Below are 14,808 nucleotides of genomic sequence, written 5' to 3'. Positions count from 1 at the left end.
CCCATGGTTTTTATCGATTTTATCCCATTTTCACACCTTTTAGAAAAATATTTATTATTTATAAAGGATGCAAAACAGGTCATTTTTGGCCATTTTCAGCCAAAACACATGGACTATAGCCCATGGTTTTAGTCCATTTTCACACCTTTTCAAAAATATGCATTATTTATGAAGGTTGCAAAATAATTCATTTTTGGCCATACTCAGTAAACAGGAATGGATTATACCCCATGGCTTTGATCTATTTTGGCCCACTTTCACACCTTTTAGAAAAATATGCATTATTTATGAAGGATGCAAAATAGGTCATTTTTGGCCATTTTTGGGAAAAAAGCATGGACTATAGCCCATGGTTTTGGTCCATTTTCACACCTTTTCAAAAAATATGCATTATTTATGAAGGTTGCAAAATAATTCATTTTTGGCCATACTCAGCCAAAAAGCATGGACTATAGCCCATGGTTTTTTTCGATTTTAGCCCATTTTCACACCTTTTGGAAAAATATACATTATTCATAAACGATGCAAGATTGGTCATTTTTGGCCATTTTCAGCCGAAAAGCATGGACTATAACCCATGGTTTTGATCGATTTTAGCCCATTTTCACACCTTTATGAAAAATATGCATTATTCATAAACGATGCAAAATAGGTCATTTTTGACCATTTTCAGCCATAAAGCATGGACTATAGCCCATGGTTTTGATCGATTTTGGCCTATTTTCACACCTTTTAGAAAAATATACATTATTTATGAAGTAAGCAAAACAGTTCATTAGCAGCAGTTAGGCGGACTCGCGAATTGCCGGCATTGCCAAAAATCACAAGTCGAAAAACACCAGGGGGGGGGGGTGGGTTTTTGGAGGTCGGTAACCCGCGGAACAGGGGGTCTTGCGCGATCTGCCGGCAGCGCGAAAGGTGCCTAACTGCTGCTCTGTTGGGGTCGCAAATGGAGGGAAAGATATTCTTTAGATATACATGGCATCCGTCAACGACATTCAAAACGAAACTGTGCGCAGGCTGGGAAATCAGGTGATGGATAACTCAGATGCGGATTTGGTCTTCGCTACCTTCATGGAGGGAAAGACAGACAAGACTATGAATCACGAGATGGCTGAAAGGATAATCGACAGAATGCCGGACGGTGACTACCGTTTGGAGTTGACGTTCGTGAAGTATTTGGACGGCGAGTGGGTGATAGAAAAGGGCCGTAATCCCATCAGGGCGTCTGGTAAGCAGAGTTTGTTCGTCTTGAATAAGCATACGCGACCAGGGGCATTGGAGGGAATTGACATGCTCTTCTACGAGGTCGCTTACCCGGTTACCGTGGTCATTTACGGCGCGTACGAGATTAAGGAGCCGGACGTCAAAAAGTTGCGACCAATGCGACATCCGGGTAATTGTGTTGCGAAGTTGGTAAGAGAGTTCTTCGAAGATTCCTCTCGTGGCGGTAAGCTTACGCCCAAGAGGAGAGAAGCCATCAGGAAATGGGAAAATGACACACATAGGATTGGAGGTACCATCAAAAACATCAAGAAGTTAGAGACGGCCTTAGAACGCCGCATACACGTGAAGGACATCACGGACGGTTGCATTTACGAAGGGACGAAAAAATATGGAGGTAGAGGTGCCCCCATTGTCATCTACCAACACAACGGACACGCTTGGCGAGAACTTAGGTTCCCCAAAAAGAAGGAAACTAAGGTTTATAAAATGTCACCGTTGGCAGAATTAGTCCACGAGAATTCCGTTTGGTTAATGGACGCGGAAGGAAGTCAGTTCATGACGCAGGATGGTACTCTCTACAGGCCCCAAGTAGAACACCAACGCATTCAAAGTGCGTGTGAAACCTTAGGGGAAGACTTTGCAGACGAGGTCCTTAGCTCTCGTAGTTTGGACTTTCTAGCCGCAAAGAAAAGGAACGGATGGAAGTCCACGCCTAAGGAATTCGCCGACATAGCAAAAGCTTGTGTAGAGCATGGTCATGGAGGTCTGTGGAACATGGAGTATGACGAAAACGAATACGTATCCTTAGACATGAAACATTGTTACCCTGCCAGTTTTAAAGGCCTAGGGGATTGTAAGGAGTATTACGACCACTACGGGCATCCAGATTCGCAGTTCTTTCGTGTGTCTTTGCCCGGCAGCTATAACGCTCCAGCTACGGGGTTTGTAAGATTGACCACGTGGAAGTTAGCAAAGGGCTTACATCCGATAATTTACGCGTGGTATGGGAAACATCTGCAGGAGAAAGAATGGATTCCCATACCCTTGTTGAAGTTTCTCGAAGAGCGCGAACTGCTCACGTACACGGCGCATGAAGCCATATTGTGTCATTCTGCATTTACGAAATGGTTACCAGAGCACAACCCCACTGCTAGAATCGTCATAGGTAAATTCACCCAGGGCGCGAAAGAAGGAGAAAAGCACATGCAGCGGCGTTTGATAACCGACGACGGAGAGTTGAGCTTCCTCGTAAAGCGTGCACATGAACAAGGGACGATGGTGTCCGTAGAGAAATGGAATTATTTCATAGAAGGCCAAGGTGAACGACAATGGAATGCGTTGTGTTATTACCAAGATCATCGTCCGCAATATTACCATCTCCGGGCTAGCATGCTTGCATATGCGCATATCAATCTGTTGTCGATGCTGTTGCGTTTTGACAAAGAGGATATCCCACGCGTGGCTACGGATTCTTTGTATGTGAAGCCTGAAGTGTTAGAAAAAATGCAGGAGTTTTACACGGAGGACGAACTCGCGGAAAGTGGTCAATGGCGTATAAAAGATGAAGAGATAAAAGCCTGGAGAGAACGTGTGGAATACCACGGGAAACATACGAAAGGTGCCGTCGTCCCCACCGTGGAGCCATTGCCGTCCGTTGTGGATCCCATTTCTTACCAACGCTTCTCGTACTTGTACGGGCCCGGAGGCAGCGGTAAGACCACCAGGGTTTTGGAATTATTTCCCCGCGTGAAGGTGTTAACGCCGACGCACCGTTTGGAAAGAGAATTAACGGAGATGGGCCACGATGCGCAAACGTACCACAGCTTCTTTCGCTGGAACGGTCAAAAGTGGGTGCCGGAAGCAATACGCGACATACCGTCGGTGATATTATGGGATGAGATTTGCACCGTGCCATTAGAAATCCTACAGGAATTTGTGGACTTCCTCCGCGGAAAGTGTCAAGTCATATTTGCCGGAGATCCATGCCAACCTCCTCCCATTTGCGGAGAAATGCCCCATAAATGGTTAAAAGGGTTCGTAGACCATGCGGAGGAAATCAATGCCGACTACCGCAGCAAGGACGAAGTGAGAAACTTAAAGGCGGAACTTCGGGGCCTCAGTGATGCCGAGCAAAACAAAACGCTGCGTAAGCATATACGAGCGAAGTCTTACGAGGACTTCCTTACCACGAGGCATCCCGAGGACTTGGTGTTGAGTAGCAAGCGCGCAGCACAATCGCGAATACAGAAAGATCTATTAAAAGTACACCGTGAGAGATTTCCGGGCCATTTGGTGCCCGTTTGCTACAAGCCTCGCGATACCCGCATGCAGAAGCGCGACGTATGGGTGCCAGGTACTGACGTTCGACTGCCAAATGCGGTAACTCATGATAAAGTCTGGGTGCCTATGGGAAAGGTTGAAAAAATAACCTCCCATCCAGATTGGCGTTTGGGATATTGTATGACAGTCCACAGCGCGCAAGGGCTTACCATAAAAGAAACCTTATGGATCATAGACCAGCGGTTATGTTGGAGTAATTTGATATATACCGCTGTGAGCCGTGTGGAGCATGCCAAACAGTTGCGGAGGGCTTGGGGTCCGCAATTGCGTTACGATAAAACGCCAGAAGATATAGCAAAGGAGAACATTGCTAAGAAACTCCTTCGCTACAAAAGACACGACGAAGAAAAAAATATGACGTTCGACCTATGCGTGGACGACGTCTATAAGGAAGGGGCACGGTGTGCCAAGTGTAACATACCTCTACTATGGAGGTTTGACCCAAATGACGATCAGCAGTTCTCCGTGGATCGTATAAATAATAAGCGCGGGCATTGCAGAGGCAACGTAAGACTGACATGCCTAGAGTGCAATCGGGCGCGCGGTGCTGCGCTACTTTGAAGGGCAGCTAGCACTACTCTGAGTCTTTGGGGACCATGAGCAGCTCTTCCTTGACAAATCCGCGACTTGGGCCATTTAGGTAATACAACACGGGTTGCCCTTCCTTGGTGACGGACTTCGAAATCTCATACGTTTCCAAAGACCAGTTAGGATCCGTGGCTCTCTTACTGCCACCTTCGAGTTCCCCCGGCTGATAGAGGTATCTGACCACTATGTCGCGGGGGAGCTTTTTTTCCTTCAGTCCGACCGCCCTTGAACTTCTGACGTAGGACTTGTGTTCCACGTGTTTCTTTTTTATGGCATCCTTGGGTTTCATCCCCGTAGCCCTGGCCGCCTCGTTGTTCAAAGCCGCGACGACCTGGGGGAGCCTCTGAGTCCATTCCCTGTTGCGTTTGGAGGGATCTTCCAGCTCTTTCCAATACTGGTACCCAAAGAGACGCTCGGCCAGGGTCTTATTAAATCTTTCGACAATGCTCTGACCCCTGTGGTACTCTGCCTCGGCTCTCCTAATTTTGGCGTCGTGGTCTCTCAGGGTCTTAGTAACCACGCCCATGAACTCTGTCCCCGCATCCACTTGCAGCAGCTTAGGCCATTTCAAAACGCGCTTATAAATCCTACCTAGGGCTTCTGCGACTTCCCCAGAATCCTTGCTGGTTATGGGTTCGGCGTCCTTATATCTGCTTGCGATATCAACTACGGTCAAAGCGTATCTATAGGTCTTTCTTCTCACCTTGTCGTGCGGTAAGAAAAGCAAATCCGCCTGATGAACTTCATTGGGGGCATTTACGGTAAAGCTGGGCCTGGGAATGTACTTGGGCACGGGAAGATAAACCTGCCAGAGGGTTTGTTTTCTTAGCCAGTTCTTAGCCGTTTCATCTGATACCCTGGCCGCGGTCGCGAGTTTCTTGATGGCCGACGCTCCTTTCCAATAGCCTTCAGGCCCATAGTAAATCCTTTTAAGTTTGTCCTCTACGCGGCCCATTATATGAATTCCAAAACAAGATTGATCTTACGTCCGTTAAAATCCACCGTCTTTCCGTCCACTTTAATGGTGATGTTTATGCTTTCTACCAAATTAGACAAGTCATAGCTCAAAGAAATGGGAGTGTATTCTACCAGGTCAAATGGATTACCCTTAGGTGGAAACTTGGACATAAGAGAAGACTTTTCTCCATTGCTGTAACTATGAACCAAGTCACAATAGACTTCATAAGAGGATGCGACTTTCCATTTCACATCATATGTACTGCCGCTATTTATCGTGGTACTAGTAAGGCCCAGGAGTTCTACCAATGAACTGTCCTTTAAATTGGCGCTTCCACTATTTTTCTTGAATTTCATTTCATGGGGTAATCCTGTGGTAAGAGTATATCCATGCTTTGCTAGCTCCTTAGCCAGTGTTATAGGGGTGTAATGGGAATCTGGTAACTTTGGCTTTTGGGAATTCACAACGACAAAGCCATTAATCAAATTATACCAAGAATTGTACAAAGAGCAACTAACCAACCTTACCTTACAGGCTTTGATGGGGGGATTCAGATAAGTGGTAAGGTTATTTTTATCGCTTTCCAAAAAGACGATCATATATTACAGGGGACAAGTCCCCTTTTAGTGATCTGAGCGCAGCTCAGAGCAGATACGCCAAGGCCGCGCCTCCCGCCAGCCCTGCGATGCCAACAAATACCAGCTCATTGTCTTTTTGCTTCTTAGAAGGCTGGTAGTAATCCTTAAACTGAGGCTTTCTTAACCTAAAGTCGGGGTGTGCTTGCGCATAGAGCTTAAAGGCGTAGTCTGTGTTTTCGAAGTTCTTGTCTGCCTGCATCTTGTCTTGGTAGTTCTTGTCCAACCAATCCCTGTAAGCTTGTCTCTTTTCATTCCAAGCCGCCACGTCTCGCTGATATTTCTCCAGCGCTAAGTCGTGCCTCTTCCTCTCAGCGTTAGATTCTGCGTTTCTATCACCGCTAACTAATTTATCCAGATATCTACCACCATAATTAGCCCCTGTAAATGCTAAAGCTGCAATAACTCCACCTGCGACTAAGCTAACCATTATATGTTAGGCAGGTACTTTTCCTTCTGTAGGTAATTTCTTAGCATGATAGCCCCGCATACGGCAGCGGTCATCTTAGCAAAGTTACTCAGATTTTTACTTGGGTCCTCAGTAAGGTCCTCCTTTAGGACTTTCTTACCTACCCAGCCAATACCGGCGATGATGGAGGTTGTGATAGCAGCTTCTTGGACGGCGTCAATTAATTTGGTTGACATTATATTACAAAGCGAGAAGGTTACTCCATTTCAGGGATCTTACTTTTTCTAACCTCCACAGGTGCGCGATATGTTGCGGCCTCCCACTTTACTTTTGGCTTCGTAGCCCGCCATTGTAAGTAAAGGCTGCCTGCTGCTATAGCGACTCCTATCGCGCCAATGACGTAGCCGGGATTCCAAAAGGATTCCTCTTCTCCTACCTTTTCCTCTTTCTTTGCTTTGTTCTTCCTGTTCATCTCCGCGAGCTTCTTTCCGGCAGCGACTCTGCCTGGAGATTTAGCCTTGGTAATCTTTTGCTCGGGCTGCTCTACCTTCGACTCTGGTTCACTCATTTATATCTAAGGACTTGAAGGACTTGATAAGTAACTTGACTAAGTACTTGAGAATGACTTAAGGATAACTTGACTAAGTACTTGAGAATGACTTAAGGATAACTTGACTAAGTACTTGAGAATGACTTAAGGATAACTTGACTAAGTACTTGAGGCGACTTGACTAAGTACTTGAGAATGACTTAAGGACGACTTGACTAAGTACTTGAGAATGACTTGACTAAGTACTTGAGGCGACTTGATCAGGTACCTCAGTAAGTGCTGCCTGGAAGACCTTTTCGACTTCTCTGTCCTTCTTGAAGTCCTTCCAAGATGTTCCGAAGGAACCTAGTACCTCCTTCAAGTCGACATGCTGAGCTACGTGCAAAGCCGCAGAGGCGACTGCCATTAACTTACCGCACTTCAAAGACAACCACCCGCAGGTTATCTTAAGTTCTTGGGCGATGACATAGTCCTCGCTTATGTCCTTCCGCAGTTGCTCTACGTCGTCTATGGGCAGCGCAAGTCCAAGGAGCTTGGTGGCAAGTCGGATGGCGGAGTCTGCTACGGCGTCCGTGGTCTTACTTGCAAGGGCGGCCTCGTACCTCTTATGGAACTTTTTGACTTCCTCTTCTGACAACTTATTAACCTGCTCATGGGTAAGTTCCTTGCCTATCATTTCTTTGCACTTCCCAGAAGACACCAGGATGTTAAGTTGTTCCTTAAGGTTACTTTCGTCTAACTGTGTGGGGACTTCATCTAAGAGCTGCTCAATATCCATATACATTAGGAATCATAGATTCCAACCGTGTAGGGAAACCTCAAAGAGAAGATCATCTTGGAATGTTGGTGCGTTTTTAAATGCCGCATGTATTCGTGTAACTGTTCCTTGGATATCTCACCGCCGTAGTCGCTTAAGATGGTTTCCAGGTCAGACTTGCTCGGAGTATAAAATACGACAAGTGAACCTATGTTTTCCCTAAAAGGCTTAGAGACGCTGGTAAGCTGCTGGGAAAGCAACCAAACGCTGATATTGTCATGCCTACCGCTGAAGGCGAGTTTAACGAGCTCGGAAGTGCGTCTTTTTACGTCGTCCCCGCAGGCGATGTCATCCAATATGAGCAAGGTTTGCGTATCCTTGGGGAATTGCTTATGCCAAAACTTCAAATGGCTGGATAACTCATTAGGATCTAAGATATCCACGAAGAAGTCGTCATCTTTCACTCCTATGCCTTCCCAGGTGCGGTTATTCACATAGGTGGGGCATAATAACACAATATAGTCGAAACGGTATCTAAAGGGTCCTAATAGCTGCTCCACTACGAACTGCGTTTTGCCGCAGCCGGTGGGTCCTACTATCAGAGCATTGCAGGGAATATGGTTCGGATCCATTATATATACGATGGACCCAGTGGAAGCAGTAAGAAGGATTGCCGCCGACGCAAAAGATAAAAGAGACACCATAGAAATGCAAAGGGAGGAGATCGATCGGCTGCGGGAGCGCGTGCAGGAATTGTATGATGAAATGTGCAGCCTGAAGCGCGCGGAGAGGTTTGGTGCGCTTTTGACGATGGCCGGTTGGGCAAAAGAAAGCATTAAGGACTTTATGCGATATCCGCTGTAGAGCTGTTTAAAAGACACTTCAGAATGTTGAGTATAAGGTTGTTATATTGTTAAGGATGTGTGCGTGAGCTGTTTAAAAGACGCCTTAGAATGTTAAAGATAAGGTTGTTAAATTGTTAAAGATGTGTGCGTGTGCTGTTTAAAAGACACTTCAGAATGTTAAAGATAAGGTTGTTAAGGATGTCTTGCACGTTACTTCTAAAAGACACCTAAGAATGTTAAGCGTATGGTTGCCAAATTGTTAAGGATGTCTGCATGTGTCGTTTAAAAGACACCTTAGAATGTTAAAGATAAGGTTGTTAAATTGTTAAAGATGTATGCATGCTACTTTTAAAAGACACCTCAGAATGTTAAAGATAAGGTTGTTATATTGTTAAAGATGTGCTGTTTTCATTAAGAATGGGATTTACACAAACCTTATTCTGAGACATCTCTTAAAATAGTAGTCTTAACAATATAACAACCTTATACTCAACATTCTAAGGTATCTTTTTTTCTTTTAAACAGCATCCTTAACAATTTAACAACCTTATCTTTAACATTCTAAGACATCTTTTAAATGACTCATGCATCCTTAACAATTTAACAACCTATCTTTAACATTCTAAGACATCTTTTAAATGACTCATGCATCTTTAACAATTTAACAACCTTATCTTTAACATTCTAAGACATCTTTTAAATGACTCATGCATCTTTAACAATTTAACAACCTTATACTTAACATTCTAAGACATCTTTTAAATGACTCATACATCTTTAACAATTTAACAACCTTATACTTAACATTCTTAGGTGTCTTTTAAAAGACACACGCAGACATCTTTAACAATTTAACAACCTTATACTCAACATTCTTAGGTGTCTTTTAAAAGACACACGCAGACATACTTAACAATATAACAACCTTATACTCAACATTCTTAGGTGTCTTTTAAACGCAGCTGTATGCTCCCGTAGACCTGTTTTAAAAGACACTGCAGAACGTTAACAATAAAGTTAAAAATACGTTATATTGTGCTTAAGGTACACTTAAGTATAAATGAACTGTTCAATGTGTAAAAAGGTGTTCAGCACCAAACAAAGACTACAATACCACGTTCGTCGTGGCGTTTGCACAAAAAAACCAATTAGTAAAGTTTGTAAGGATTGTGGTAAAGAATTCAGCACCGTTCAAAAGATGCGACAACATCAAGACAAACGCATTTGTGGGCTTTGCAAGGGCTGTAATAAGGAATTTCCTAACACCTCCGAGCACCTGAAAAGGGGCGTCTGTGAACAAAGCAGACAGTGTAGTTTCTGTAATAAGATACTAAGCAGTCGTCAACGTTTACAGACGCATCGGAAAACACATGAAGTCAACTATCGATTTCTCTTTGGGAGCTACGACTTAGAAGGCGTGGATTGCTACCAATGTGCGGATATGATGAGTCGCTGCCCGCATAAAGAGGATTACTTAAGGAATCGCATAGATTACCATAAGAAGATAGTCCGTACTTACCCCTCTTTCGAACGCGCAGAAGGCGTTCCGTGGACTAAAAGGGAGTATTGGAGGCAAGAGTGCGATCGTTGTGGTTGCGTCAGAGAAGAGGAACATATCTTCAACTGCCTCGACAAATAAACGTCCTTAACAATATAACAACCTTATACTCAACATTCTGAGACCCTTTTAGAATGGGGTTTGCGCAAAGAGTCTCAAACCCCATTCTTATTTTCATTATTAAGAATAATGAATAAAAATAAAGACCCCTTTAAAGGTATATGGTAGCCTACTTTGTGGCGATTCCTAATCGCCCTTTCAATATATGGACTGTATTACGTGCGAACTACCAGCTGATTGCATTACGCCCCCAAAACCGCGTAAAAAATACACCTGCCTTCATTGCGACAAGGTATTTCTTGAAGGATCCCATTGGTGCTCCGCGGCAGACATTACGAATGCAGAGGACTCTCAGGCTCCCAATTAACCACGTCAAATACCCACCTGCCATCCTTTTTACCATGACTCATGACATGGGTAACGTCCTGCCCTTCGATGGCGTACCTTATCCTATCGGGCGCCCAAAGGGTGTATGTTCTTTTCTTATTCTTTAAGACCAAACGCAGGCGGTCCAAGTCTTCAAAGACCACATATTCTTTATCTCGTAAATCTCCCCCACCACCAAATCCCTCCAGTGCGTTTGTATAAACTTTAACTCGTTAAATTTATCCTTGTCCATATATTCTATGAAATATCTTTAAGTGTGTTGCCAAAGTCTCCGAGGTTTTAAAGCCCTTACAGCACCACCTGCAGGGAATTCGTAGGTGTTCAGCATACGCAGTGATCTCCCTGCAAATGACATCGTAGTCGCTGCTTACGAGCACCTTATAGCCGTTTTCTTCATACCTCTGTAAGAGTAGTTGCTGATCCTCAGATAACCTGCCATTGCCTTTCGGGGTCTTTAGCTCTATGCAGAATCCACAGTAATGTGTGTGCGCGTTCAAGATCATTAAGTCGGGTTGACCGCGTTGATATCCTTTCTGCCAGCACTTTATACGTTTGCCGTCTGAATCCTGCAGTTCGCCTAGACCGGGTGCTATGAGCATTTGGGGGTAAAACCTGCGGATGTAGTCCACCACCTTTTATGCAGGTCAAACTCATTTTCTATTTTGAATACCAACTTGTTTGGACCGTCAAAGCGCCTTTCTATCTCATACTTACCGGTTTTCCTTAGCGTGGGAAGGACGTCACCTAACACCCATTTCCTGAACTTTTTAGCCTCAGCCTTTTCAGATCCGAATATCAATTCGTAAAGACCTTCCTCCGTCAAATACACGGCATTGGGCTGTGCGTTAAGGGTGTCACGCTGAGTTACACCCTTTAAAGACCTGAGAAGTACCTTATTTCCTCTGATACGTGATCAGACGCCGCTTTTCTGGAATTTACGTAACCCAACGCCAACGCCACGGACTTCGCTTTGAAGTACAGTTTGTCGCCTTGCACTATGCATTGCAGTTTCGTACCGTTGTTTTCAAATATTTGCAGCATTGTATATCTAAGAAATATTTTAACCTTAATATGCAACACTTTTAAGTTGGTTCATTTCCACGCTCAGTTGCGCGTCAGACACGACGAAGACGTAGCAGTTTATCTTATCGCCGTCGCCCGCGGAGGTGTTCTTGGTGCGCTTGATCTCCAATGTTATACCATCCTGCGTATTTACTAGACGTAAACCCTGGCCATGTAGGTCTTCGTCGTTAATGGTGCGCATGTCAATCCATAACGCATACTTATCCTTAAAGAATTCCTCGGGGCTAATTTGGTCGCCAAACTTACGCATTGCCTCCCTGTAGACGTCTGCGGGCTTTATTCCCTGGGAGTAGACCTTGTTTGGAACGCCGTTGATATTCACGCCGACGTTGGTAATGTTGGGGTTGTGGAACGCTTCGGAGTCGCGCTTACCGGCTTCGTAGGGTTTGGCAAACACCAGCATTAACCCCGTGAGACTTCTTCGCGGGAGGTTAATGCTTTGGTTGATAACCTCATCCGTCTTATCCAGGAAGCTGAACGTCTTATACATCACTACGTGGTCGTATAAGAATGCCTTCCCGGAGCTGTATTCCATGCCAGCGCTACGGGCCAGCTCTTCGCTGTACACGGTTTCGTACTGTAGCTCTAAGTTGGTGATAGAATAGAGATCCACGGCTCCGCTAATTGCGCTGTCCATTCCTCCAATGACGTTCGTAGTGTCCGCCAAGGTTACTTTCAAACTGTAACTCGGATAACTGTCTGGGGTAATACACGCCATGGTTCGTAATTACTTCAAAGTCCAAAGGGATAACGTACTTGCTACCATAGGCGGTCTTTACCCTTGTTGCGTCTGCTACTGCGGTTGCTCCACTGGAGTCAGTAGGCGCCGGGTTAGTGTCGCTGCGAAGCTTACGAAGGATAACGCTTCCGATTCCCTGCTCTATCTTTTGTGCACGGTCAAAGGCCGTCAACCATAAATCTTTGTACGTGGTGTACAGATCGTACCTATTTAAGTCTAAGAGGGATTCCCCGGCAAACTTGATTCTCATCTTAGAGACGAGGTTCCTACCCACATTATTGACGGTATAGCGCTTGTCCTTGGTGCTTGGTTGTATTGCTAGGTCAAACCTTAACGCCAGGGTGCCAGGAACCAATACTAGGTTATCCGTTAGGCGGGGAACGCCCACATACAGCGTTTCTCCAGGCTTTGCGCTGGATGGCGTGAATGTGACCCGATGAAAGGTGCGTTCTGCTTTCAGTCCGCCAACCTGCTTAGGTAATACGTTGGGATTTAACTTTGAGCTTATCATATATAATGGAAGTAGAAGGAACGGATTTTGATCCCCTTACCGAAGAAGGTCAAGTTGATATTAATGACGAAGAATATGAAACCCTGCTTCCTGATGACAATGTAGACCCCCGAGGCCTTTTTGATAAATTGCTGAGCAAGTATGGCAGCAGGGCCCGCGATGCTATGCGTTCCTTAAGAGATAAATTCAAGTCTAAGAACCCCCACACGCCCATTCCAGAATACTTACAAATGGAATCCCTTGGCGTGCGGTCGGACTTAATAGCGGACCTCATCAAGGACCTAAGGGAGCGATACCCAAGCCTAAACCTGGCTCTTTTGGACTTCCAAATAGGAGACAAAGGGCAGGTTCAAGTTAGAGAATCGGGTAGGGAAAAATGGTATAACCTGTATCAAAGGAAGAATTCCCACCTGCTTAACAACCAGCTTCCAAAAGGAGTCACAATGCGCTGGGAACGCCCACTTGACGATGCTAAGCACTTTGACTCAAGAGGAAACAAAAGTTGCTCAAAGGGCCTTTATTAGAGGTATTTCGAACCCTGGCTACAAAGATGCCCTCAGATCCGCAATCAGACTTGCAAGAGGAGCGCCAGGAAAAACTCAACCAATTAGGAGACCGTCAAAGAGGAAAAAAGCAAACAACTTGAAGAACTTCCAAAAGATAGCGACGCGACTGGAGGCTTAATGAGATACTAGAGAAAATAAGGGCTGAAAGGGAAGCACTTAAGAATGAAATACAGGAAAATAACATAACCATCGATGACCTTACGCGACAACTTGATGACGTAACCAAGGAAGAAGGCGGTCTTACTAGTCGCTTCGAAGCCGTCCAAGAGGAAAACCAAGCATTGCAGGAACGTATAAGAGAATTGGAGAGACGAATTCATTAAACAAAATAAACTAACTACTAAGAGCCATGCCGACGAAATCGTAGACTTTAGGAATAGACTTTCTAAGGCGTTGGACGAAAAAAGCGACGCAAGGAATCAGCTAAGGGGCTGCTTTGAATGAAGCGGCGGGAAAAGACACGGAACTACAGCCGCTTAGGACAAGAATTAATGGAGTCTGTTGACAGAGAAAGGCAATTGATGGTGGACAAGGCAGTGGCGGAGGAACAAATACGGCAACTTCGACAGGCCGTCGAAGACTTGGAGTACGAAATAGATCGACAGCGAGTAATAATCGAAGATCAAACTCGCCCTGAAGAAGAAAGGGAGGCAGCCCAAAAGGAAGTAGAAACCCTTCAGGAAAGACTGCGGAATTACAAACGCAAATAGAAGGTAAGGAAAAAGGAGCTGAGGCTTACACCAAGGAAAGAAAAAAGAGCCCTTTTGAAATATGGGCGTTCCGCTGGCATTTGCGGTCGCTATTTCGAGCGTAGTAGGAGTAATCTTAGCACACTTAAGGTACTAGGCGAGGGGCGTAAGGCGGGGCGTAAAGAAATTAGGAAAGGGGCTGACGGAATTGGGAAAAAGATGGCAGCAGGCGTGCCTGGGCTGCTGGGTTCGGTTGTTTCCTTGGAACTTAGGACCTGCGGAGAACTGTTGAGTTAGTGGGGAATAAAATTTGGATATTGGTCGTCGGATTGGAGTGGTACTTCTGAAGAAGATGGAAGGCTAATCTTAGCCTTATGTATTATGCGGGCGTTCGTTGTAGGGGCGTCCGAGGCGTCCTCGAACTGAGGATAAGTAAAGATTAGTATTTCGCGCAGACTTGTTGATAATGCGGAACTAGCGGCCCAGCACCGATCATGGTGATAATGGCTTATGATTCCAAGTGGATTCCGTTTCGAAGGGGCTCAGTCGGTGGCGGCATTTATCCGAAACGCGAACCAGCCTTCCCGGCATCGGCAGACCGACGTATCTTATCACTGGGGGGGCGAATCATGTAATTCGCATATTGACAATAAGTATCATGTGAAAGTTACGGGCGTCAAATCTTTGGGGCGGTACTTCGATTGGCCCTCAAATGAGAAATGAACTGGTTCCTATTTGGTGTCTTTTTTCTGTAAGGCTTGAATGGTCGGTTACTCTCATCAACGATCCAAAACCCAACATTACACGACCACCCCGTCGAATAGTACTAATAGTAAACATGATTAATTCCCAGGCATCCCAACATTTAACCCAAGCCCGGTATCCAAAACAATGATCATTCACGTA

General features: G+C 45.1%; 1 protein-coding gene across 1 annotated transcript in view; it reads left to right on the top strand.

Moving 5' to 3' along the window:
* Positions 1 to 1,035: 1,035 nt before the first annotated feature.
* Positions 1,036 to 14,808, top strand: part of LOC148905900 (exosome complex exonuclease RRP44-like) — a 41,952-nt gene continuing 28,179 nt past the window's right edge. The window contains exons 1-2 of the mRNA XM_089038923.1: positions 1,036 to 1,210; positions 2,363 to 2,779. Coding sequence (XP_088895049.1) covers positions 1,036 to 1,210; positions 2,363 to 2,779 — 592 coding nt within the window. The remainder of the gene's footprint in view (positions 1,211 to 2,362; positions 2,780 to 14,808) is intronic.

The sequence above is a fragment of the Actinia tenebrosa genome, unplaced genomic scaffold (assembly GCF_029948245.1).
Source record: "Actinia tenebrosa isolate PJP-AT-01 unplaced genomic scaffold, QUT_ActTen_1.0 PGA_scaffold6__47_contigs__length_16458017, whole genome shotgun sequence".
NCBI lineage: Eukaryota > Metazoa > Cnidaria > Anthozoa > Actiniaria > Actiniidae > Actinia > Actinia tenebrosa.
This window is presented reverse-complemented; position numbering and strand designations above follow the sequence as displayed.